Source organism: Carcharodon carcharias, chromosome 12, assembly GCF_017639515.1.
Source record: "Carcharodon carcharias isolate sCarCar2 chromosome 12, sCarCar2.pri, whole genome shotgun sequence".
Taxonomy (NCBI): domain Eukaryota; kingdom Metazoa; phylum Chordata; class Chondrichthyes; order Lamniformes; family Lamnidae; genus Carcharodon; species Carcharodon carcharias.
The window spans coordinates 36,947,774-36,975,125 of NC_054478.1; the positions used below are offsets into that span (position 1 = coordinate 36,947,774).

At 42.0% G+C, this 27,352-nt stretch overlaps 1 protein-coding gene across 1 annotated transcript in view; it reads right to left on the reverse strand.

Annotated features, from left to right (window-relative positions):
* The window catches only part of LOC121284863 (activin receptor type-2A), a 181,515-nt gene that overhangs the window by 37,506 nt on the left and 116,657 nt on the right, over window positions 1-27,352 (reverse strand). Inside the window, exons 4-6 of the mRNA XM_041200695.1 lie at window positions 17,150-17,304; window positions 1,669-1,812; window positions 1,382-1,525 (exon numbers count right to left, since the gene is read on the reverse strand). Of these exons, the coding sequence (XP_041056629.1) occupies window positions 1,382-1,525; window positions 1,669-1,812; window positions 17,150-17,304 (443 nt within the window). The remainder of the gene's footprint in view (window positions 1-1,381; window positions 1,526-1,668; window positions 1,813-17,149; window positions 17,305-27,352) is intronic.

Below are 27,352 nucleotides of genomic sequence, written 5' to 3' on the forward strand. Positions count from 1 at the left end.
AGGTAGACGACATTCAAGGGGGAAACTAGTAGCTTGAAGAGCCTCAACCTCTGGTGCGACACTAATTGGAGAGATAAACCCTGAGACCACAGTGCAGATGCTGCAAACCCCAGCCAGCACGACAGTGCTACTAACAATGCTAGAACCAAGTAGCAGCCATCCATTGATGACAGCACACCACACAACCAAACACAAAGGTGAGCTTACTACCAACTCACACGCTAACAACAGAAAGAGTCATCTTCCATCCCAGCGTGTGCCATGGCGAGCCACACGAAGGAAAAAGAGGAAAAAAACACAATAGAGACGACTCCAGAGTTCTTCCACCCTGTAAAGAGTGGGATAAACCAACCGCTATCTATCACTATAATTGGGGAATTGATGAAGAGCGATTCAGTGCCAAAGAATGGAAAAAGAGGATGAAAAGACACACAAGACTTCAAAACAACCTCCAGTTCAACAAAGTTTACCTGCAGCGACAGGGCCTACCGCTCTTCCAACAGTAGTGAGAACAAGATATGGAAAGGTTATAAGGCCTCTAGGCCACCCGAACCTATGAATTCAGAGAAATGAGGTGGGGAGATGGGATAGTAGTAATGATGTAAATACGTGGGGTAAATTGGGATAACTTGGGTAAAGACTTAGGAGAAGGTGTTGTATAAGGGTCTGTCACATAAAGGGTTAACATAGGACAGAGTAAGTACCTCCCACAGAGTGATGTAAGAGAACACATGACCCACACCTAGGGGTCAATGTAGTGTTGGACATAGCCTAGCTTGGACCTTTACAGTGCCTATGTATATAGTTTCTAGTAGTTAATAAATACTTACTGTTGAACTACCCAAAACGATGAATACCTTTAGACCTACAGAACTACGGCCAACACCTTACTACCTTCATGTTCTACTTGAAGAAAATCAAATCACTAACTCTATCCATCAATCCCATTCTCTGCTCTGTAAAATAAAATTCTATCCAAATTTGAAGCATTAATTCCTTTTATAGCAATAAAGATTGAATTAACTTTATTCACTTTGGGTCTTCTTCTGACTCCTAATTTTCATATAGGGTTTTTTGATGGTTGAAAACCACCTCTGAAGGCATCATTAATGTGGCCCAATCAATCTACCACCTTTAAATGCACCAAAACAAGGAGCTTACTTGACTAAGTGCCGAGTTTATAAGGCTGAATGAGCATATAATCAGTTTTGGAGCCTACCAGTATCCAGAGAAAATACATCTGCAGTGCTAGAAGGGTTACAATGATTTAATTTGTAGCCAAGTCAATTACTTTTGACTATCCACAGAAATCCAAATCTGTCCTAAGTATCATTACTAAAACAGCCAAAAAGTATTTTTCCAAAAAACCACAATACTCTACCTTTTCATGGAAGGAAGATATCAACCATAACTCCACATCTATGTTTGTGCCTCTTTTCTCTGCACCAATGAAGTGCAAAAGATTTTCATGGTTCATTCCAGGTTGACTGTATATTTCATATTCATTTTGCCAGGACTGTTTGTCCTACAAAAACAGAAACATTACAGCATTGTAAAATATTACTGAACAAATTGCCCTGTATACAGGAGGGCATTTCTGTAAAAAGTTACCCACTCCCCAGCCATCAAATGGGTGGCAAGTGAGGAGAGAATAATCAAGCACTTTACCTGAATTGGGAATATTTTAACTGCCACATACTCATTCAGTAGTTGAGCTTTCCATACACAACCAAAGCGCCCTCTAGCTTTAAGTTCCAATAACTGCAACGGTTTTAGACCAAGCATAGGAGAAGGTGGTGTTGGCCCTGGATCCTACAAAGTAAGATTTAAATAAAGTTTTAAGAAAAGGTTGATAACAGCACATGAGAGTATTAAAGCAAATCAGAAGTCTTTCCAAAACAATTCTATTAAATCCCTGCTCAATTTTTTTTCTGCAGGAGGCCTGAGTGGTCTGCAATCTAAATGTTATGTCCTTAGAATTCTTTAAAAATAGTTTGAAGGTAAAATGGTGAATAATTTAAAGTTATTTAAAATAAAATCTGCTATCACTTAAAATCTATTGCATGCTAGCTAATTTACTTCAGCTTTAGAATTTTTCATTATGAAGATTGCTACCCAAAAGTAGCTTATTTATATTAATTCATGAATTCAATACTCGATCAGTATTCCCCAAACCTGAAATACTAACAGCAAATATCACTAGGTACAACTTATTCACTACATTATAGCTGTTATATTTTTACATTATCAAAATTAATTTTCAATTTAGCACATTGAGTTGGTACCAAGAAGTGATAGGTCAAATTCATACCAGGGATTCCTACATATGTCCCTTACGTTGGATGTATTATAGGGAACAACAGCAAAGAATGTTTTGTAGCAGAAAGGAGAGAAGGGTGCACTGGGAAATTTTCATGCACAGCCAAGTAGTTGTTTACACAAGTCACTGTTCGTGCTTTTGACTACCTCATAAACAATGAGCCAAATATGAAAGGGAGGGATAGTTTGATAATTCAAATGCTATGAGCAAAAAAAAAGATTCATTAATGAGTGAATTCATGGAAAATTTTTCAACAGACCTCGAAAGTATAATCAATTGAAACGGGGCATTTCAAAATGATTGTCACCTTCAGGTTTTGCACAATTAATCAAGTTGTATTCAATACAGAAATGTTGGGGGGGGGGGGGGAGAAGATCACAAAAATAATTCATGCATGACAAAAATATATTTATAATTGAAAGGCCATGCAGAGGATTCCATCTCATGTTTCAGAATCTACAAAGACGTAGGACACAAATTCTGAAAATTTACTGTTTAATTGTATAAAATAATTTTCTTCATAGAAGGATATAATCAGTAACAAAGTTTTTCAAAGCTATGCACAAGGGAGGTTGACTTAATTGAAGTTTAAAAAGCTAGGCTGGAGATTTAGAATTTGCAGCATTTATTCCAGTTCTGTGGTCAAAATAGTAATAATAAAGGTTATTTTCAGAAAAGAACGATACCATTATTTTAGTCAAATATGTTCACAGTTTTTTTTTTAAAAAGTCCATATTCTTTCATGCTGAAACTTGAATGATTGGCCTCATGCAGCAGTGTCACAGTTGAAAAAAAAACTCCTAGTGTATTTGAGATGAAAAAGTGAATGCTTCAGATAATCTATTTTTAAAAAAACCTTAGGCTTTCCAAGTTAAACTTATCTTACCTCTATCTCTATATGAAAGGCATGCTTGAGAAAAGAAAAGCAAAAGAAATTACTGTTTGGAGAAAGCATGAAGCCAAAACAGATAAAAGTAGTTTAAGCAAATGAAGAATGTACTGGGAGGGGACATGATGTAATTTTATCATCTAACTGTCATCTAGTTTCAGTACCTGGCATAAGCTAACTTGTAGACCCATTTCAATATCTGCAAGATTAAAGTGTGACCAATAATATTGGCATACGGTTGATGCTCTCTTCAGTACCAAACCAGAGAACACAAGACAGAAAACAACCAAAAGGTACATAGAATTGGTGAAAATTGATTAATTAGGCAAAATTATTTCAAACACATAAATCAAATCTGAAGTCTATTGTTTCACGTAGAGTGTCTGAATGGTAGATTTAGGAATAAAAACTGGTTTCTAAAAAGATATCTTCACTAATGTTGACTGAAATAAAGGACTTTCTCAGCTGACATTCAAACAAAAACAAAACAAAGGTACTAAGCTTATTTGTGCTGATTTTCATTATTTAAAAGTTTAAATTTAAAATTGTTTTAAGGGGTAGGTGACATAATTACTGTTAAATATTATAACACAGAAAGAAGCATTCAGCACGTGAAAACTGATGCTGTTTTTGGATGATGTCACCGAGACATTGGGCAAATCTTATTAAAGGTGCTACACAATTACAAGTTATTATTGAATACAAATTGAGGTAACAAATAATTAGATATAGATTTATTTAGAATGCTGATTATATCCATAACCAAAATCTTATTTTAAAAAACCAGATTCCTGCAAAATGACTAGTAAAGGGCACACTTAGCAATTTGGACTGGGTTGCCTAGAAATTACCTTGTAAGCTAATGTAGCAGCATCAATGGTGCCCATGGAGCAAATAATAAAAAGGACCACCTCACCTACATTATGATGGGGGGGTTAGGAAATAGAACGAGTGGAGAGGGCAAAGGACTTCAGTTAAGTGTTAGAAACACAAGCTTACAGATTTTGGATCTGTCTTCAATATTCGTTTAGGTTCAACAGCATCTGCATTTCATTTTTGAAAAATATTCTTTCATTGAATATGAGTATCGCTGAGAAGGGCAGCATCTGTGGCTCATCCCTAATTGCTTTCAAGAAGGTAGTGGTGAACTATGTTTTTGAACTGCTGCAGCCCATGTGGTGTAGATATACCCACAATATTGCTGGGCGGGGGAGTTCTGACCCAGCATTCTGACCAAGCAACAGTGAAGGACCAGCGATATTGTTCCAAGTCGGAACAATGGGTGGCTTGGAGAGGAATTTACAGGCACTGGTGTTCCCATACACCATGTTGTGCTAGGTGGGTATAGGTCGCATGTTTGGAAGGTGCTGTTAAAGCAGCCTGGGTGAGTTGGAGTGCATCTAGCATATGGTACACGCTGCTGCCACTATGTGCCAGTGGTGGAGGGAGTAACGTTCAAGTAGCTGGATGGGGTGCTGATCAAGTGAACTGCTTTGTCCTGGATTGTGTTGAGCTTCTCAAGTGTTGTTGGAGCTGCACTGATCCAGCCAAGTAGTTATGTTCCTTGACCAGGCCCCCAAACTATCCAGTCAATAACCAATAACTATTTAAGTAGACAAAGTTTAAGATTCAAATTAAGATTCAAAACACTTGCTAGGAGAATAAAGGCGCAAGATTCCACAGATTCTGAACAAACAAAAATAGCCTTTACTATTCAAAGCGAGAAAGATAAAACAATTTGCCATATCTATATTATACTCTAACATTCAGGGTTAATAGGAGGTACATGTGAATTAACAGGCAACTGGTTGAACACACCATACTGCACAATAAATGGCAAGTGCGACAAAGGCAGAGTCCATTGATGTCTCAACACCCCACCCAGGCGCCAACAAACACAGTCAAACAATCTTGTTGAAATTGTCTCACTCATGAGGCACTCCAAGCTTTTCACTTTTGAAGATCAAGCATCTGAAGTTCCTCAAAGCCACTCCAACTTGGACCGCCTCAATGACTGCACCCCTCCCAGGGTTTCAATCTGGTCTCCAAGACTCAATTTGCCTGGATTTTCGAGACTGCGCTCTAGCCTCTACTTACTGGCGCAATTTCAACGCTTTAATAGCCAGCTAGCTTCACTGGCTGGCACTGCCCCAAGATGAAATGCCGCCCTAGCTGTTAACCCCGTAAGTCAACATGGCCCCAACCTTTTAAGTGTACTAGTCTTTAAACTGTTTTACTTTCATTTATTCCTCTTTCTATAGTTAACTTTATCTTCCCATGACAAAAAATTACCTCTAAAATATTACGGTGAACCATGAACTAGGCATTTATAACCAAGTGGAAAATATTCCACCACACTTCTTACTTTTGCCTTGTAGATGGTGGACAGGCTTTGGGGGTCAGGTGAGTTACCTGCCACTGAATTTCCAGCCTCTGATCTGCTCTTGTGGCAGAAGTATTTATATGGATGGCCCAGTTAAATTTCTGGTCAATGGTAACACCCAGGATGTTGATGGTGGCAGACCCAGTGATGTACTGCCATTGAATATCAAGGATGATGGTTAGATTCTCTCTTGTTGGAGATGGTCATTGCCTGGCACTTGTGTGGCAAGTAACATTTGTGCCACACATCAGCCCACACCTGAACATTGTCCACATCTTGCTGCATGCAGGAATGGATTGCTTCAGTCTGAGGAGCCACAAATTGTACTGAACACTGTGCAATCATCAGCAAATATCCCCAGTTCTGGCCTAATGATGGAGGGGAGGTCATTGACGAAGCAGCTGAAGATGGTTGGGCTGAGGACAATATCCTGTGGAATTCCTGCAGTGAAATCCTGGGTCTGAGATAACTGGCATCCAACAAGCACCAGTGGAGCGTTTCCAACCCCCCCTCCCCTGCCACTGACTCCAAATGGCTTCAATTTTGTTCGGGCTCCTTGATGCCACACTCGGTTAAATGCTACCTTGGTGCTATGGGTAGTTATTCTCACCTCTAGTCAGTTCTTTTGTCCATGTTTGGACCAAGGATGTAATGAGGTCAGGAGTTGAGTGGCCTTGGCAGAACCCAAAATGAGCAACTGTAAGGAGGTTATTGTTGTGTAAGTTCCACTTGATAGCACTATTGACAACACCTTCCATCACACTGCTGATGACCGAGAGTAGACTGGTGGACATTAATTGGCCGAACTGCATTTGTCCTGTGTTTTGTGGACAGGACACAGCCAGGCAATTTTCCAGATTTCCAGTATTGTAGCTATAGTGGAATAGCTTGGCTAGGGGCACAGCTCGTTCTTGAGCATGTCTTCAATGCTACTTCTGGCAAGCTGGATTATCAGGACCATGTGCACAGGATTGAAAGACGACTTCTGGCTAGTCGATGACATGCGCAAGGTAGCTGTGATTGACATGGAACTTGATAGGCTGAACATTGAAAGAGCTTTCCTACAAGAGACCAGGCTTGCTGAGAGCAGATCACAAAGGGAAACATTACATGTTCTTCTGGCAGGGAAAGACTCAAGAGGAAAATGTGAGAGCAAGGGGTAGACTTCACTGTAAGGAACTCGCTACTCCCGATGATATAACACCTGGCAACTGGTTCAGAATGTGTTCCCTCCATCTGCCTCTCAACTCAAAGAGAGTCAGTTAACCTCATGAATATCTATGTTCCAACACTATGCTCCACTACAGAGGCAAAAGACCATTCTATGAGGAGCTTGACACTGCTAGCAGCAGAATCCCCAAGTCAGAACATCTTCATCCACTGAGAGGTTTTCAAGTAAGTGTTGGCGCAGACTGCGAGACATGGCAATCTGCCTTGGACATCATGGGCTGGGAAAGATGCATAAAAATGCACAGACACGACTTGAGCTTTGCTGCTGAAACCACAAGTTTTGTATAACTGACATCTTCTTTCAGAACAAAGTGTGCCACAAGGTTTCCTGGAGACATCCAAGATCAGGGCACTGGTACCATCTAGATCTGATCATTATTGCGTTCTTATAATGATATAAGTCCTTGAGCTTATTAGCTGTATAAGACACAAGGCACCAATTGCTCAGAAGGAACTTGGGTTAACTCATTAAGACTAGGTACATGAGAATAGTTACACATAAGTATAAAGCTTGAAGGCATCAGAGCTGTGCGTGTGCTCTTCTCAAAGTAAAAGTGAAACTAAAACTGGATCACATGACATTTCCTTCTAGTGACATTATGCTGATATTCCGTAAAGGCATATTACAACATACCCCTTTCTTTTTAAGGATACTTTCCCCTTCCAAAAGAAGTATAGCCATTTATAACACATGTTCATGTTTAGTTACCATTACATAAGCTCAAAGAACTGATGAACTGGAGCCTCTAAAGCATAAACACAATCTGCTGGTGCGCCCAGATCTTGTGATGGTAACCTTGTCTGGAGGCTTCTTTAATTGCTCTCAATGATCTGTGGGATTGTCATTCTTGGGTGCTGCTCCTGGTAGCATTTGGGAACTTGTCCCAGATGCAACAGGACTCTATGGTGGTTTAGGAGCTGGAATGGATCTGATTTGCTCTCAGTTACACTTCAAAATTGTGCCTTTGTAATGACTTCATAGGACCTTGATTTTGAACAAATCCTTGTCGCCTCAGCTGGTTGCCACACACCTTTTGTGGGATCCAAGATGCAAACTTCTTGTCCCAATTGTAAACTTGGAAATTCTGTACCTGCATTGTTATCAGGCATGTTGATCCACAATTTATTGGTAAGCCATTTCAGGATATCTAAGAGAAGTTGGATATTGATCACACTGCTTCTCATTACCCTAGATCTAACCATCTAGCTGAACGAATGATTCTTATGGTGAAATCCCCAATTCTCAAGCAAGATCTTCACATTGCAGTGTTACATCTGAGAGTGACATCTTTGAATGCAACTATTCCCCGTTACCCGCAGAGCTCATGTTTGGCTGATAAATGGAATAAACAAAACTGAAGAAATTGATCTGCTGCACATTGATACCATATTTCAGACTGTTGAACACCAATCCTTCATTACCAGCCACTTGCGTCAAGTGATGCAGATTATGGTCATGTTCTTGCTTTGCTCTTCCCACAACAACTATACATTCTGTGATACAGATGCATCCTGGCACAGTGCATGCAATGCGGTCCACGAGCTTGAAAGCGATCCCAGTAAACAGATAGCCGGAAAGGAAGTTGTTGCAAAGAGCATCATCTAAATGGGGTATGAAATGCAGTAAGCTCCTGGGGCTTCCGCGCGAGATGTACTGACCATCAAGCTTCGAGAAGAATTTTGCACCTGCAAATCTGATTCAACTCTTCTAATGTGGGTATTTTGTAAGGGCAAGTTTTCAAAGCAGCATTTAAATGTTGTGAGTCAAGGCATACTCTCAAAGATCCGTCCTTCTTTATGACGCATGGCTGAGCTGTATCAATGTATTTTTGTATTCTTCTAATGATTCTGTCTTTCTCCATTTTGCCTAATTCCACCGTCAAATTTGTCTTGCAAGTGGTTGCTACACTTAAGTGGTGGATCAACTGACAGACTTGCATTCTCCTGAAAGTGTAATGTTGCAGCTCCCTTGAAGCTGCCAATTCTGTCGAAACATTCTGGATATTTCGATGTTAGGTCGTGAGCTGAGGCAGTAGGAGTAGTTTCAGAGGTTGATTTGCTTTGTTTAGTCTGACTGATTCCATGGATTGTTGCTAGGGTCAGGTCACCTGCAATCACCGGGCCTTGAGTTTCCACAATGTAGAACATCTGTAATACCCAGGAGGATTGATTATACATGCACTCCAGGACTCTGGAATCCTGCACATGGAATTAGTGATCCGTTGTACACTGAAAGTTTCACAACAGTAGATTTCACCATGGCCTTCCACATCTGTGGATACATGTCTTCTAGAATTTGCAGAGGTAGTATGTTGGCACTTGCTCCTCTGTCAATCTTGGCCAATAACTAATGGTTACCAACTTTCCTATGGCAGATAATTTGAATTTTGGCCAAAACCTTGGATGGTGTGAAAGCATCTATGTTTTCCATAAGATTGATAGAGTGAAAGATGTGTTCACTGCTCTTCGTCTCGTTATGCACATCATTGTCATTTTCTGGTTTGTCAATCACATCATGTATGTGTTTCTGACGGGATACCAGGTGATCATTCTTAATGCTTGAAGGTACCCATTTGGATCAGTGCATGGCTCTTTGTATCTGCATCAGCCTTTACTCTTGTGCACTGCCGCTGTCAATGGCCCTTTCTGCTGCATGCCTTGCACAATTAATGGAAGGCTGGGCATTTCCATGGTGCATGCAGAAGGCGACACCTTCCACATGTCTTTCTAGGTTTGGGTATCCTAGTAAGCGTGTCAACAATTGGGGTTGTACTTAGGACCTGTAAGCTTTGTCAACCTGCGAGGATTGCTTCGTACTTATGCCAATCCTTGAGTAGCTCTCCAATGCTATATATCTTGGGCTTGCCTAGCAGATCTTTCTGGGATGCTTCCATGGGAGTGGATGCGATCACGAATTCAACAATTCTGTCTGCTAGCTCTGCGTTTGAAAAATCACAGTACATACCCTTTTTCTCTGCATCTGCTGACAAAGTATCCTATGGATTCTGTAGGCTATTGTCAAAATGACATGAACTCTAGCCGATGAATACAAAAGTTTAATCTGATTCTGATCCAATCTTCCAATGTAGTCCATATCTGTTGGGGTTTCTTTAGGTCTTCTTCTGCAATCCTGACATATTTAGCCTCTGTACATCTTCATTCCCAATTGCTAGGCAAATTTTTATGACTTGCTTGTCTACTTTGGACTCACCTGAACTAAGAAACTATAGCTCTGTACACTGTTGAAACATTTTGAATTTGGATAGTAGGTCAGTTTTATCCCAGTTCAAATTGGGGAATTTTGTGGACATTCTGCCAAAATCCCTTTGACCTTCCTTGTTTTGTAGTACCTGGAATGAGTGTTGCTGTAGCCGCTTTCTCACACTTTTCCAAAGCTCCGCCCACAAGGAAGACTTGTGGCTGGAACACACCACGAAAAATTGCTTTTTACTCAATTTATTATTCAGCAACTCCTGAAGCTACCTGTTATAATCGCAGACTTCGCTGGTCTGATTTTTATGACTTTTTTTGTTGAATTTTCCCTTGCTCATTATCAATCTGGCCCACACCCTGGTCACTCGTCTTTCCCAGCTGAGCTAACCTGGTGCTGGTCCTCTTGATGCACTGTCCCACCCACAGAACTGACAGGCTATGCACTGTAATCTCACTACGAGAGATCCATCTGCTTACCAGCTCTTTACTCAAACACTAGCTGGCGCTGACTCCAAAACTTTTGTTCACAGTCACCTGCTTTGTTTTCAACACTCTCCAATGCTGTGACTTTGTTGCAGTCTGACCAAAACATCGAAGGTCTTCTCATGCCATGTAGCACAAGCTAAGGCTGTTTACTATCTCTTGCTTGTACTTAATCTGGTGAGCCTATCAGCAGCAAATGGAGGAGAGAAACGGCCTGTAATTGAAGGAGCAGCTCCTTGCAGATCTGTTACTTTCACTTACCTGTATTCTGAACTGCGTCTCCAGATGCCTAGAGAAGCATGGTGGGCTGGATTGTAGCCAGCGAGCCATATGTTGGACAACCCTGCTCAACAATACCACACGCTCAACATATGGAAAGCAAGAGCAAAAAATGCTGACTGGCTTTAGGCTAACATCACTGTGATGAACACTATCATTAAAGCCAGGGGGTCAGCTCTCATTAATTACGATAGCGATCTGTGCGGCAAAATGCTGAATGTACTAAGAGCTGCTCAAAGTAAAGTCCAACAAATTTTTAGGCTGTGTGCCAATTATTACTGGTTAAAACTCTGCCAGAATACACAGGTATCCTTTGAGAGAGAGAATGTTAGGGGCATTTCTGAAGGGATCAAAAAGGCAAACGTTCAATCAACAAAGAAAACGGCTAAAATCAAAGGCAAGGAAGATCAACATCGACTGCAATAAACAGTTGGAGAGATAGGTGGGCATGACTTTTAATTGTAGTCTAGAGAGAACACGATCACCAAGGAAGTCTAGACACCACAGAAAGCATGCCAGTCATGCATATGGAACCCACAGTAGAGGAATGTGGCAAAAATCACTGTTATACTGCTTGAATTCATCAAGCATGGGAAAACGGCACTCCTGCAGCATTTACGTAAACTTCTCTGTCTCTGCTGGAGGGGAAGGGGCAGCATCCCAGGATATGCATGATGCAAAGATTGTGACCCTGTACAAGAACAAAGGTGATTCCAACTGCATCAAATCATCTCCCTGCTGAGCATCGCGGCAAAGATGTTTGTCCGTTTTGCGCTACCCAGGTTATAGATCTTGGCCGAATACATCTATCCCAGATCCAGTGCAGTTTCATAGCTCAGACAGCTACAATTGGCATGATCTTCTCAGTCCATCAGCTGCAAGAGAAATTCCGTCAATAAAGGAGACCACTATATACTGCCTTCATCGATCTCACCAAGGCATTCAACCAGGTGAGCAGGGGTGGTCTGTCAGAAGTTGCTGGGGAAAATCGGTTACCTGCTGAAGCCGCTCAATGTGCTCTCCTCATCCCATGAAAACATGGTGGATAAGGTCAGCTATGATGGTGCAACATCAGAACCCTTTGAGGTCCACAGTGGAGTCAAAAAGATTTGTATTCTGGCATTGACATTCTTTGGTATATTCTTCATTTTGCTGCTGTCATATGCCTTCAGGTCATAAATGGAAGGTGTCAACTTACATCATCAGAGAGTTGCTCTGCACTGACGAGGCCAAACTAAGGTTCCATACTGAGAAACACCTGCGGCAGCAAATGGACAGATTCTCTCTTGCTTGTAGGTTTGCTTTGGCCATCAGCACCAGGAAAGCAAATATCATGGTGCAGGATGTTGCCATACCGCTATCAGCATTAACAATGTGATACTGGAGATTGTTAATAGCTTCACGTATCTAGGCTCCACAATTACCAGCAATCTCTCACTTGATGTTGAAATCAACATACGTATCACAAAAGCTGCAGCTGTTACATCCAAGCTGAATAAGAACATGTGGAACAACAGCAACCTGCCTGAGAATACCAAATTACGAGTCTACCAAGCCTACAGCCTCAACGCGCTCCATTGCAGGGGTGAGACCTGGACAACACATGCTAGGCAGGAGAAAAGACTCAACAGTTTCCACCTTCGCTGTCTCAGACATACACTTAGCGTCGCTTGGCAGGACAAGGTCACCAGCTTAGAGGTCCTCGAGCGTATTAATTCCATCAGTATACACTCATTGCTAAGCCAATGACATCTGCTCTGGCTTGGCCATGTCCATCATATGGATGATGGCTGTACAACCTGGGTATCCATAACTCCGCTACAAGGACACCTGCAAGCCAGATAAGAAGAGGGTGGATACTGACACTGACAACTAGGAGACAGTCACTGATGGCCGTGACCTCTCGAGGCTCACATTTTGTTAGGGCATTTGAAGAGACGACAAGCTCAGCTAGCCAAGAAAAGGGCCCAAGGAAAACAGAGGCTAGCGAATTATGCACCTTCTCAGATACCGTCTTCCTCTGCAGCAAATGTGGCAGAGACTGCCATGCCAGAGTGGGGCTCCTGAGCCATACCAGCTGATGCTTAACACAGGGTTGACCATGATGACACAAATAACCGTCTTACGAGGTGAAGGCTGCCATAGCAGCATAACAATTCTACTGCTGCTGATGGCCCATGGCGCCTTGTAGATGCCCAGTTTTGAACTGCTAGACCTGCTCTGAATCTATCCCATTTAACACAGTGGTCTCGTCACACAACAGGATGGAAGTTTTCCTCAGTGTGAAGACAGGACTTTGTCTCCACTAGCACTGTGCAGTGGTAACTCCTACTAATACTGTCATGGGCACATGCATCTGTGACAGGCAGATTGCTGAGGGCAGGGTCAAATAGGTTTTTCCCACTTGCTGGTTCCCTCACCACCTGCCACAGGCCAAGTCTAGCAGATCTGTCCTTCAGGACTTGGGCAACTCAGTCTGTGATGATGCTACTGAGCCACACGTGATGTGCATTGAAGTTCCCAACCAGAGTACTTTCTGTGCCCTTGCTACCCTCACAGCATCTTTCAAGTGATGTTCAACATGGACGAATATTGAGTCATTGGCGAGGGAATGCAGTAGGTGGTTTCCAGAAGGAGGTTTCCTAGTCCATGTTTGGCCTGATGCCATTAGACTTCAGAGTCCGAAGCTGAAGTCTCCCAGGTCAACTCCCTCTTGACTATATACCACCGCCGCCGGGTATGTCCTGCTGGTGGGGCAAACATACCGAGGGATGGTGATGGAGGTTTCTGGGGCATTGCCTATAAGGTATAATTTGGTGCATATAACTATTTTAGGCTGCTGCTGAGACTAGCTTTAAATTCCAGGTTTATTAATTAAAATTAGATTCCACCAGCTGCCGTGGTGGGTTCTAAGCCCTTCTCCAGGACATTAGCTTAGGCTTCTAAGTTACTAGTTCAGTAGCATTACCACTACACCACCATCCCCTTAAGTTCAGGAACATGCACAACCAGCCCTAGCCCGATATATAATTGTACGAAAGCAAAACACAGGGGTGCTCAGGACTGGAACTTCATTTCTTTGACACATGCCCTCAGTTGCACTTCCACAATTTTTCAACATTTACTGAGAGAAAGCCAGATATAAATTAGTAAAATCCAGTATTTTACAGAAAGCAAGTGAAAGTACGGGTTGCCAGGTATAATCAAAGCCTAATTTAATTTCAAACTACCCGTTTTGAAGAAGAAAAAATACTAAACCATATTATCCCACATTAGTAAGCAAACAACTTTTTGTGGTTCTGAAAAGCCCCAAGTTTGAGCCGAGTTTCCTTTCGTCACCTGGGCTTCCTTCCCAGACCTTAACTGGGCTGACATTCCACATGTCACCCTTCCCTTTTGCCTAGATGCTGAGAAAATGAGATATATTTCTTGGCTCAACCTCTTTTCTGTTCAGGAATTCACCTATAAGCCGTCAACCAAATCTTCTATCCAGGAATAAAATCTCAACAGACCATCTCCTGATGGACATCCCAAGAATATGGTCTCTCATGAATGACCTACTGGTTGTCTGAAGTGAGATAATGAATTACTTACTATTCATGATCAATGTGGAAAACAGTAAAGATATCTGGCTCATTTACACATCAATCCCTTCTTAGGTTTAAAAATTCTCCTTATAGCTGTTAAAACAATGATCCAACTTTACGTTGAAACTCAGCTCCAAATCGCTGCACGGAAAATAGTCAAAAAAGGAAATCCTGCATTGTGACACTTCCTTAGGTGAAAGTTCAGACTTAAGACAGACTACACTATTCTAATGCTGTAGTTATACACCATATAGTAATACGCATTGGTATTTGGCACAGAATTTACGTAGACATTGCAAAGTAAAAAATACTAAACTTTATGATAAACTTAGCTGAAAAAAATTATTACATTTCCAAACACAGAACTACAGCTCTAGGCTGCACAAACAGCAGAGGGCACTAACAACTTAGGATACTAATCCTAACAAACTCAAAAATGACTAAGCTCTGGTAATTTGATATGCAGCAAATACGCATGCACCAGCCTATGATTTAAAGATTATATTAATGTCAGCCAGTTCTGACAAAGCATCTACACTTGAAGCATAACTGGGTTACGTTTAGAAATGACAACAGCCCTGCTGTCCCATCACTTAAATGTTTAATTTCAGGTTTTCCCTCCTGCATTGGTTAGCATTTTCTTCTTTTTATTTATTGCCCAAGTTTTATTTCTGTTGGCTATGCTTTGCATGAATGTATTAAAAAAATTTTTTATTCGTTCGTGGGATGTGGGCATCACCTGTCCCTAACTGTTCTTGGTCAGAAGGCAGTTAAGAGTCAACCACATTGCTGTGGGTCTGGAGTCACATGTATGCCAGACCAGGTAAGGACAGCAGCTTTCCTTCCCGAAAGGACATTAATGAACCAGATGGATTTTTACGACAATCAGCAATGGTTTCATGAGTCATCATCAGTCTTCTAATTACATATTTTTACTGAATTCAAATTTCACCATCTGCCATGGTGGGATTCGAACCTGGGTCCCCAGAGCATTATCCTAGGTCTCTGAAATACTAGTCCAGTGACAATGCCACTACGCCACCACTCCCCTATTATCACAATTGTTCCTCGATCCCAGGGACTGCCTAAGAAAATGACACGCTTCCACTCCAGTTCAGCGTGTTGAGATCCTGCTAAGTCCAATGTGCGATCTGCAGATTTTGCCACAGGAAGGGCAGGTGGTGCTTGGACGGTCAGGTAGATGATTTGTTGGCAGGCTTCTTCCTCTCTCCAACACCTAGACTTGACCTCTGCATGCTCCGACAGAACCTTTCAATGTGTTCTCTACCTTCCTGAATGAAGCTTCTCCATTTTGGTCAGACACAAGCCAAAGACTCCCATGAGTCGACAGAGATGTTGGGCCTCTTCAGGGAAGTTTTGAGGGGATTCCGTTGTCCTCCTGCCACAGCCAAGTTCTGAGTAGAGATGCTGTTTTGGGAGTCTAGTGTCAGGCATATGAACGACATGTCCTGCCAAGTGGAGCTGGTTTTGAATGATTCGTGCTTCAGTGCAAGGAATGTGGTTTGGGAGAGGATGCTGCTGTTGGCCCACTTTTCTTGCCACCAGATTTAGAGGTCTTGCGAAGGCACTACTAGTGGCACTTTTCCAATTTCACTTATTGAGCTCCTAGTATGCAGATGATGCTTCTGTGTGCACTCACTCAGCTCCAGGTCATTGTTGACAGCTCTTCCAAAGCAGATGATAAAATGATCCTTTCACTAAGTACCTGGAAAATTAAGGTCCTTTTTCAACCAGCTCTCACAGCACAACACCTCCCCCCATCAATCAATAAAAACAACGGGATCCTGGAAAACATGGAGCATTTTCCGTATCTTAGGAGCTTCCACTTGATGAAGGCAGACATGGATGACAAAATTCTTCACTGCCTTCAACAGCATTTGGCGACTGAAGAAAGGAGTTGGGGGGGCCAGGTTTAGGGGCAGATTGTTACCTGCACACCTTGACGCTTCTTTATCCTACTGCAGACACCTAATACCACTGGAAAAGTACACTACAATTATCATTTTTATACCTCCCGCAAAAGAACAAGGACAAGCAAAAACAGGAAGATTAAGATTGTGTAGGCTCATTATACACACACAGTGCACATGTGGCACCTAACTTATGTGTGTCGAGTTATGTTGATTCTACTCAAGATAATAAGGAAATACAGGAGGCTTTGCTATTATTCATTCATACAGATGTTGTTTTGAGGTTGGTGGCACAATTATTTTGAATGATAATTAACCAATTCAAATTCATATGAAATCTTCAATTATATAAAACCCAATTACACTTAGAGTAACTTAGGTACAGGCATAGGCCAATCAGTCCTTCAAGCTTGTTCTGCCACCCAGTGAGAATCAGCCTTGGTTGATCTGCATCTTGGTTCCATATCCCTTTAGAATCTTTAGATCTGGTTACAACCAGGTTAAAAAAATAAAGAGGAGGAGAAAGTTCTATAAGGCAGTAAATTAATAAAGCCAAATGATTTCAAAACTGTTGCTCATGTTGCAGAGCTCTACTTAATGGTATGACCTATCATTAAACCTGGACTCTAAGCTTAGTATGCCTATAATTTTGTTTGTTAATGGATGGAGCTCTACATCAGAATTCCAAGAATCACTCCAAACAGGCAAAAATCAAGGTCAGATGCAATAGTCTGTAAAACTACTCTTAAGATTCACTCACAGCAGTTTTCTATATTTGCTTTTAAGCATTGGAGCAAGCAAAGATGAAGTGACAAATAAGACTTAGGACCATACCTGAGTTGGTACAAGTACTGGTGGATAAGCCAATTTGTGATGTCTGTACATCCAGAAAGAGAACAACACAACTACAGCAAATCCCATGATAGGTACCAGTGAATAAAGCAAAATGTTGAATAGTGGCGGCCTTGGTGTAACCGGATTTGATGTTGCTGTGGAGAAAAAAAAGTGAGGTTTTGTTTGAAGTGCGTTATGTCACAGCCACAGTCACATACAAATTCTAAAGCCTTAATTACTTCAGTAAAAATTCTCAGCACTGGGTTGAACCAATTTTGAAACTCTAAATAAAAATAAAAACATTGAAGTGTCCCATTTCAGTTACTATACATTCCCAAAAAATTACTGACCAATTGTGAACCACAAATACTAAATTTCAACCATGTTGGAGTTAACAGCTGAAGAACTTTTTATTATAGCATGACAATTCAGTTAGCATCAATACGTAGAGTGCAGTTTACTATTTTAAAATTGAAACCAGAATCTAATGCAACAGAACTGTTGAAGGGTCATGAGGACTCAAAATGTCAACTGTGCTCTTCTCCGCCGATGCTGCCAGACCTGCTGAGTTTTTCCAGGTATTTCTGTTTCTGTTTTTGTTTTGGATTTCCAGCATCCGCAGTTTTTTGTTTTTATCTAATGCATGGAACTTTGTTCTTGAAAGGTTTTTTGAAAATCTGATAAAAATTGATTTTAAGGCATTGGTCTAAGAAACAGCCATAGCTCAGGTGAAGTGGGATTTTACTTTACTAAGAAGTTCCTGGAATATCACATAATACATGCTTGAGGAGCCACTGAACGTGAGAGCGCATTTATAGCTTAAGGCTCTATTCCACTGTCTTGCCTAGAATTAACCATACCCTTAATCCTACTAATGCCAATTCCGCAACAGCAGGACTGGATGTATTCTTCATTCATGGTAACCACCGTTCTTTTGATCACAATTTAGATTTTATTTGCATAAACAGGGCCAACTTTTGAACTTGCTTTTGAGTGGGAAGGAGGTAGAAAAATGAGAACACCTAACACTGGGTACAACTACCCACAATTTCAATTGTGAAAACTCTTCCCATAAATCCACTATTTAATGAGGGTTAGAAAAGCCAAAAAGGTAAACAAATCAATTCTGCACTTTTGTAGGAGAGAACTAGGCTCTTCATTTTCTGAAAATCAAGAGTGAAATTCCACAAACAAATCATCTTATTGCAAAACATTTCAAATGATTGCACCAGGATAAATCACCACATGCTGATTAAAATACAGAACTGAACCTTAGTATGAACATCTGTGGAAACAATGCTCATTGCTAGTACAACTCTAAACTAAGCCCCACCTGACACTTCTAAAATTCAAATTTTCTCATGAAACAAGATACTGCAGGAACACCAAGTCTGCCAATTTAAAAAAGCTTGCTAATATTTATCCGTCTTACAGATTCTTGCTCAAATGGCCAATGGTTTTCATAAGAAGACCACATTCCTTACAAATTAAAAAATTTGTACTTCAGTATTCCTGAAAACAAAAGAGATGTTTTTTGTTGAAGCTTTACGCCTTGCATTCATCAGCACAAGATGCAAGAAAATACCAATGTTAGGAAAACAACATATTTACACTATGAGAAGAGAGTTCTGACTGGTTGGCAAGTGAACTCTGACTGGTAGAGGTGTATCCACGGAGAATGCACCAGTTGATGGTGACTGACAGTTAGCTGCCAATCATTATCTGAAATTTAAACCAGGAAGCTTGATTCTGATTGTCCTGGGGAACCTAGTGGGGAGATGTTTAAATTTGTACAAGCTCTTCCAAAGTTTGAAGAAAGAGATGTCGCAGCATTCTTTATCTCATTTGATAAGACAGCTAAACAGATGAAATGGCCAAAAGAAACTTGGATATTACTATTACAGTCTAGGTTGGTGGGGAGAGCTATGCATCGTCGTCGGAAGAAATATCTGAAGAACATGATGCAGTGAAGAAGGCTATTCTGAGTGCCTATGAGTTGGTTCCAGAGGCATACAGGCAGAAATTTCAAAATGTAAGGAAACAGCCTGTACAGGCTAATATTGAGTTTTAAAGAGTCAAACAAAGTAATTTTGACAGGTGGATAAGGGCATTAAAAATAGAGGGAACATATGAAGCCCTTAGAGAAGTACTTCTTTTGGAAGAATTTAAAGAGTCACTTCCTTCAGTAGTAAGGACCCATGTGGAAGAACAAAGGGTTAAAACTGCTAGACAGGCAGCAGAGATAGCAGGTGATTATGACCTGGTCCATAAATCGCAACCCTTTTTTCAGCACCCATTTAAATCGGGGAAGGATAGAAAATGGGAAGGTGAGATGAAGGGAAGAGAAGGGACAGCTGGAGATTCTAAGGAGATTTTACCTCATACTATGAAGGAAAGTGCTGACAGTGGAAGGAATGTAAGAAAGCTTAAATATTTTCATTGTAATAAGATTGGCCATATGAAGTCAATGGGCTGGGGGTTACATGGGAAACTTTGTGGATTAGTAGGAACTACGAAACATGTTGTCAAGTCAGAGGTTTTAGAACAAGGCAAACTGGCAGGATTTATTCAAGTAGAAAGTATTAGCCAAAGGTGTGAAAATGGGTTTACAGATTATTCAAAGCAATGTTGAAAGGCCTTCAATAGGGAGGACAATCAAAAACAAGTATTAGTAGTGATGAATCAGGAAAAGGAAGTAGGGACAGAAGATTCTGAAGTTGATTTACCTCAAATTTATTTGGACAATGAGGAGGTGCTTAAAACTTTCAACGAAATACTGATTCACCTTCCAGATAAGAATCGAAGTGACTTGAGAGAGCTATTGCAGTCACCTAGAACGATCTTCGGGGATAAATTGGGAAAAACAAAAGGTAGGTGTGCAGGACGTAGATGTGGGGAATTCTGTTCCAATCAAACAACACCTTAATAGGTTTAATCCAGTAAAATGATAAGTGCAAAAAGAAATTGAATTTATGCTCCAGGATGGCATTATTGAGTTCAGTTGCAGCAACTGGAGTTCACCTATTGTGATGGTACTGAAGCTGGATGGACAGAGACTAACGAATAAGGTTATTGTTGGGCTGAGTCACTGTGCTGTGTACATTGACAAACTGGTGGTATTCAGTCAAACATGGGAGGAGCACTTCCAGCATCTGGGAGGACTATCTGATCGTCTACAAGATGCTAATTTGGTGGTGAACTTGGTTAGGAGTGAATTTGTGAAAGCATAGGTACATATTTAGGCCATGCTGTTGGACGTGGTAAGACGGCCCATGAGACATAAAAATGAAGGCGAAAGACGAGTTCCCAGCGCCTTCAATGAAAATGGAAGTTTTATGATTTCTGAGCATGAATGGTTTTTAGAGGAAGTTTATGCCAAATTTTAGCAGCATGGTTGCTCCATTAACTGAACTCTTAAAAAAGAGCAAGTTGTTCAACTGGACATCAGAGTGCCAAAACGCATTCAAAAATCTGAAAACTGTGTTGACAAGAGTGCCAGTTTTAGTGACACCAAATTATGATAAGCTGTTTAAATTGACTACTGATGCAAATGATGTGGGTACAGGTGATGTATTGTTGCAGGAAGACATCGCAGGTATTGAAAAACCTGTGGAATATTTTTCAAAGAAGTTAAATATTCATCAACATAAATACTCCACTGTTGAGAAGGAAACAGAGTTTGGTACTGGCATTGCAACATTTTGAAATTTATGTTCCCAACCATTCATCAGAAACAGTTGTTTACAGAGACCATAGTCCATTAAGATTTTTGGAAATGTTTTGAAACTGGAATGCTAGACTGTTTAGATGGAATCTATTGTTGCAACCAGTTAACTTGCAAATTATACCTCAGAGGACACCCCAAGGAAAAAGCATTGGAAAAATTACAGGAGTTCTATAGATTTTGAAAATCTATAAGGATAGTTGCTGAACAGAAAAGGGGGAGGTTAACTCAGTGTAGAAAAGATCTTGTGGAATGGTTTTAAAGTAATGTTTACTGTGTGCAGCCATTCTTGTGTTTAAGTGTAATTGTGTTCTTTTTCTCTATTTTCTTTTAATAAATGTTTACCCTACTATAAAATCATCACATGTAGTCGGTGACACCATTTCCTGATTTCAGAATCTCTCTTCATACTATAAAAATTGCAAAAACTGTTCTGGCAGCATCCTGTTAGTGGCGAATACCATTCATGTTGCTACTGCAAAGCAGTGGGAATCAACTAGCTTCACCTGTTGCTCAAAGTTTTGAGATACATTGCTCTTCTAGAGCAATGTGTTGGAGCAATGTGTTTTGCGCACAGTTTCAATTTTGGTGTGTCATCACCCCAAATCAAACAGGAAGAGGCATTTGCTGAGTTTGAACTCCTCGGCTTCCAACTATCCCTCTACAAGCCAACGTCCTTTGAAGTCGCTGAATCCTTGAAAGCATGCCTAATGAACCAGAGAGAGGTGCGGGCGTGTAGTGATGAAGGGGGGCGCAAGGGGACCAGAGAGGGAGGGGGGTGGGGGGGCGCGCGAGAGGACCAGTAAGAGGGGGGGGGGGGGGGGGGGGGGGGGCCCGCGAGGGGACCTGGGGGGGGGGGGGAGGGGCGGGTTTAAACCCAGAAAGGGGGGGGGGGGAGGGGCGGGTTTAAACCCAGAAAGGGGGGGCACGAGGGAACCAAAGTGTGGGGGGGGGGGGGGGGGGGGGGGGGGAGAGAGAGAGAGAGAGAGAGAGAGAGAGAGAGAGAGAGAGAGAGAAAGAAAATGAGAGAGAAAGAGAGAGAGAGAGAGAGAGCAAGAGGTGACACAAATATAGTTATGATGGGAGAGGCTGTGAAGAGGACGTAAGGAGCCTGCAAAGGGAGAGAGATAGGTTAAGTGAGTGGACAAAATCTGAAAGATGGAGTACGGTGTAGGAAAATGTGAACTTGTCCATTTTGGCAGGAAGAATCGCAAAAAATTGGTAAGCAGGTACAGCAGGTGATTAGAATGGCAAATGGAATATTGGCGTTCATTGCAACAGGAATAGAGTATAAAAGTTGAGAAGTTTTCGTACAGTTTTACAGGGCGTTGTTGAGACCGCATCTGGAATAGAACAAACAACAAGAGCAAAGAAAAGTACAGCACAGGAACAGGCCCTTCGGTCCTCCAAACCTGCACCGATCATATTGCACGTCAACTAAAACATTTTGCACTTCCGGGGTACGTATCCCTCTATTCCCATCCTATTCCTGTATTTGTCAAGCTGCCTCTTAAACACCACTATCGTACCTGCTTCCACCACCTCCTCTGGCAGTGAATTCCAGACATTCACTACCCTCTGCGTAAAAAACTTGCCCCGCACATCACGTCTATAATTTTCTCCTCTCACCTTAAATCTATGTCTCCATGTAATTGACTCTTCCACCCTGGGAAAAAGCTTCTGACTATCTACTCTGTCCATGCCACTCATAATTTTGTAAACTTCTATCAAGTCGCCCCTCAATCTCCATCGCTCTAGTGAGAACAATCTGAGTTTCTCCAACCTCTCCTCATGGCTAATAACCTCCAGACCAGGCAGCATCCTACTAAACTTCCTCTGCACCCTCTCCAACACCTCCATATCCTTCTGGTAATGTGGCGACCAGAATTGCACGCAATATTCCAAGTGTGGTCTAACCAAGGTTCTATACAGCTGCAGCATGACTTCCTGGCTTTTATACTCAATACCCCTGCCAATGAAGGCAAGCATGCCATAAACCTTCCTGACTACCTTATCCACCTGCATTGCCACTTTCAGTGACCTGTGGACCTGTACACCCAGATCCCTCTGCCCATCAACGCACTTAAGTGTTCTGCCATTTACTGTATAATTCCTGCCTGTATTAGACCTTCCAAAATGCATTACCTCGCATTTGTCCGGATTAAACTCCATCTGCTATTTCTCTGTCCAAGTCTCCAACTGATCTATATCCTGTTGTATTCTTTGACAATCCTCTTCACTATCTGCAACTCGTCTCCAAACTTACTAATTAGCCCAGTTACATTTTCCTCCAAATCATTTATGTATACTATAAACAGCAAAGGTCCCAGCAGTGATCCCTGCTGAACTCCACTAGTCACAGCTCTCCATTCAGAAAGCACCCTTCTACTGCTACCCTCTGTCTTCTATGACCAAGCCAATTCTGTATCCATCTTGCCAGCTCACCTCTGATCTCGTGCGACTTTACCTTCTGTACCAGTCTGCCATGAGGGACCTTGTCAAAGGCCTTACTGAAATCCATGTAGATAACATCCACTGCCATTCCATCGTCGATCATCTTTGTCACTTCCACGAAAAACTCGATCAAGTTAGTGAGACATGACCTGCCCTTCACAAAACCATGCTGCCTCTCACTAATACGCCAATTTGCTTCAAAATGATAGTAAATCCTGTCACGCAGAATCTTCTCCAATAATTTCCTTACCACTGACGTAAGGCTCACCGGCCTGTAATTTCCTGGATTATCCCTGCTACCCTTCTTAAACAATGGAACAACATTGGCCATTCTCCAATCCACTGGGACCTCACCCGTAGCCAGTGAGGATGCAAAGATTTCTGTCAAGGCCCTAGCAATCTCCTCCCTTGCCTCCCTCAGTGCTCTAGGGTAGATCCCATCTGGCCCAGGGGACTTATCCACCTTAATATTCTTCAAGACGCCTAACACCTCTTTTTTGATTTCAACATGATCCAGGCTATCTACACACTCTTCGCTAGGCAAATCGACCACTAAGTCCTTCTCTTTGGTGAATACTTATGAGAAGTATTCATTTAGTATCTCTCCCATTTCTTCTGGCTCCACACACAGATTCCCCCCTCTGTTCCTGAGCTAGCCTACCCTTTCCCTGGCTACCCTCTTGCTTTTTACAAATGTATAAAAGGCCTTGGGATTTTCCTTAATCCTGGTTGCCAGTGACTTTACATGACCCCTTTTAGCTCTCCTGACTCCTTGCTTAAGTTTCTTCCTACTTTCTTTATATTCTCCACGGGCTTCAATTGTTCCCAGCCTTCTAGCCCTTACGAATGCTTCCCTTTTCTCTTTGACTAATCTTGCAATATCCTTCGTTATCCAAGGTTCCTGAAACTTGCCATGCTTATCCTTCATCCGAGCAGGAACTTGCCGGTCCTGAATTCTTCTCAACTGACATTTGAAAGCCCCCCCACGTCAGTTGTTGATTTGCCCTCAAACATCCGCCTCCAGTCTAGATTACTCAGTTTCTGCCTAATATTGTTATAATTAGCCATCCTCCAATTAAGTACCTTAACCCGAGGACTCCTGTACTGTGTACAGCTTTGGTCTCGTTACTTAAAAGACAAAATTGCATTAGAAGCAGTTCAGAGGAGGTTCATGAGACTCATTCCTGGGGTGAAAGGCTTATAAGAGACCATAAGACCATGAGACATAGGAGCAGAAATTAGGCCATTCAGCCCAATGAGTCTGCTCCGCCATTCAATCATGGCTGATAAGTTTCTCAACCCCATTCTCCCGCCTTCGCCCCGTAATCTTTGATTCCCATACCAATCAAGAACCTATCTATCTCGGTCTTAAATACACTCAATGACCTGGTCTCCACAGCCTTCTGTGGATTTCATAGATTCACCACTCTCTGACTAAAGAAGTTTCTCCTCATCTCTGTTCTAAAAGGTCTTCCCTTTACTCTGAACTGTGCCCTCGGGTCCTAGTCTCTCCTACTAATAGAAATATCGTCCCCACGTCCACTCTATCCAGGCCTTTCAGTATTCAACAGTTTATCATCCGGAGTCACAAGGAGTTTTGGAAAGTTGGCATCAAACTTTAAAAATGATGAGAGCGCACTGTCAGGATCATCCACAGGATTGGAACGGGGGAATTCCATTCTTGTTATTTGCGGTTAGAGACGCTCCTAATGCATCGACTGGTTTCTGCCCTTTTGAACTAGTTTATGGTCCATAAGACATAGGAGCAGAAATTAGGCCATTCGGCCCATCGAATCTTCTCTGCCATTCAATCATGGCTGATAAGTTTCTCAACCCCATTCTCCTGCCTTCTCCCTGTAACCTTTGATCCCCTTACCAGTCAAGAACCTATCTATCTCGGTCTTACATACACTCAATGACCTGGCCTCCACATCCTTCTGTGGCAATGAATTCCAGAGATTCACCACTCTCTGGCTAAAGAAGTTTCTCCTCATCACTGTTCTAAAAGGTCTTCCCTTTACTCTGAGGCTGTGCCCTCGGGTCCTAATCTCTCCTACTAATGGAAACATCTTCCCCACGTCCACTCTGTCCAGGCCTTTCAGTATTCTGGAAGTTTCAATCAGATCCCCCCTCATCCTTCTAAACTCCATTGAGTATAGACCCAGAGTCCTCAAACGTTTCTCATATGTTAAGCCTTTCAATCCTGGGATCGTTCTCGTGAACCTCCTCTGGACCCTCTCCAGGGCCAGCACATCCTTCCTGAGATACGGGGCCCAAAATTGCTCACAATATTCTAAATGTGGTCTGACCAGAGCCTTATAAAGCCTCAGCAGCACATCCCTGCTTTTATATTCAAGTCCTCTCAAAATAAATGCCAACATTGCATTTGCCTTCCTAACTACCGACTCACCTGCAAGTTAACCTTAACAGAATCCTGGACTAGGACTCCCAAGTCCCTTTGCACTCAAGATTTCTGAATTCTCTTCCCATTCAGAAAATAGTCTATGCCTCTATTCTTCCTACCAAAGTGCATGACCACACACTTCCCCACATTGTATTCCATCTGCCACTTCTTTGTCCATTCTCCTAACCTGTCCAAATCCTTCTGCAGCCTCCCCGCCTCCTCAATACTACCTGTCCCTCCACCTATCTTTGTATCATCTGCAAACTTAGCAAGGATGCCCTCAGTTCCTTCATCCAGATCATTAACGTATAAAGTGATAAGTTGTGGTCCCAACACTGAACTTTGCAGAACTCCACTAGTCACCGGCCGCCATCCTGAGAAGGACCACGTTATCCCCACTCTCTGCCTCCTGCCAGACAGTCAGTTTTCTATCCATGCTAGTACCTTGCCTCTAACACCATGGGCTCTTATCTTACTGAGCAGCCTCCTGTGCGGCACCTTGTCAAAGGCCTTCTGGAAGTCCAAGTAGATAACATCCAGTGGCTCTCCTTTATCTAACCTACTCGTTAACTTCTCAAAGAATTCTAACAGATTTGTCAGGCATGACCTCCCTTGATGAAACTATGCTGACTTTGCCCAATTTTATCATGCACTTCCAAGTATTCTGAAATCTCATCCTTAATAACGGACTCTAAAATCTTACCAACGACTGAGGTCAGGCTAATCGGCTTGTAATTTCCCGTCTTTTGCCTCACTCCCTTCTTAAACGGGGAGTTACATTAGCAATTTTCCAGTCCTCTGGGACCCTCCCTGACTACAGTGATTCCTGAAAGATCACCACTAACGCCTCCACTAACTGTTCAGCTATCTCCTTCAGTACTCTGGGGTGTAATCCATCTGGCCCAGGTGATTTATCCAACTTCAGACCTTTCAGTTTTCCTAGCACCTTCTCCTTGGTAATGGCCACCATACTAACCTCTGCCCCCCGACTCTCTTGAACTTTGGGGATGTTACTCGTGTCTTCCACCATGAAGACGCAAAGTACCTATTCAATTCCTCTGCCATTTCTTTGTTCCCCACTACTACTTCTCCAGCATCATTTTCCAGTGGCCCAATGTCCACTTTTGCCTCTCTCTTACACTTTACATATCTAAAAAAAACTCTTGCAATCTTCTTTTATATTATTGGCTAGTTTACCCTCATATTTAATCTTCTCCCTCCTTATTTCTTTTTTAGTTGTCCTCTGCTGGTCTTTGTAGGCTTCCCAATCCCTGGTTTCCCACTGCTCTTCGTTGCATTGTTTGCTTTCTCTTTAGCTTTTATGCTGTCCCTGACTTCCCTTGTCAGCCATGGTTGCTTCGTCCTCCCTTTAGTATGCTTCTTCTTCCTACAGATGAATTTTTGCTGTGTCTCCCAAATTACTCCCAGAAACTCTTGCCATTGCTGTTCCACTGTCTTTCCTGCTAGGCTCATCTCCCAGTCAATTCTGGCCAGCTCCTCCCTCATGCCTCTGTAGTTACCTTTATTCAACTGTAATACCGTTACATCTGATTCCAGCTTTTTTCTCTCAAATTGCAGGGTGAATTCTATCATATTATGGTCACTTCCTCCTAAGGGTTCC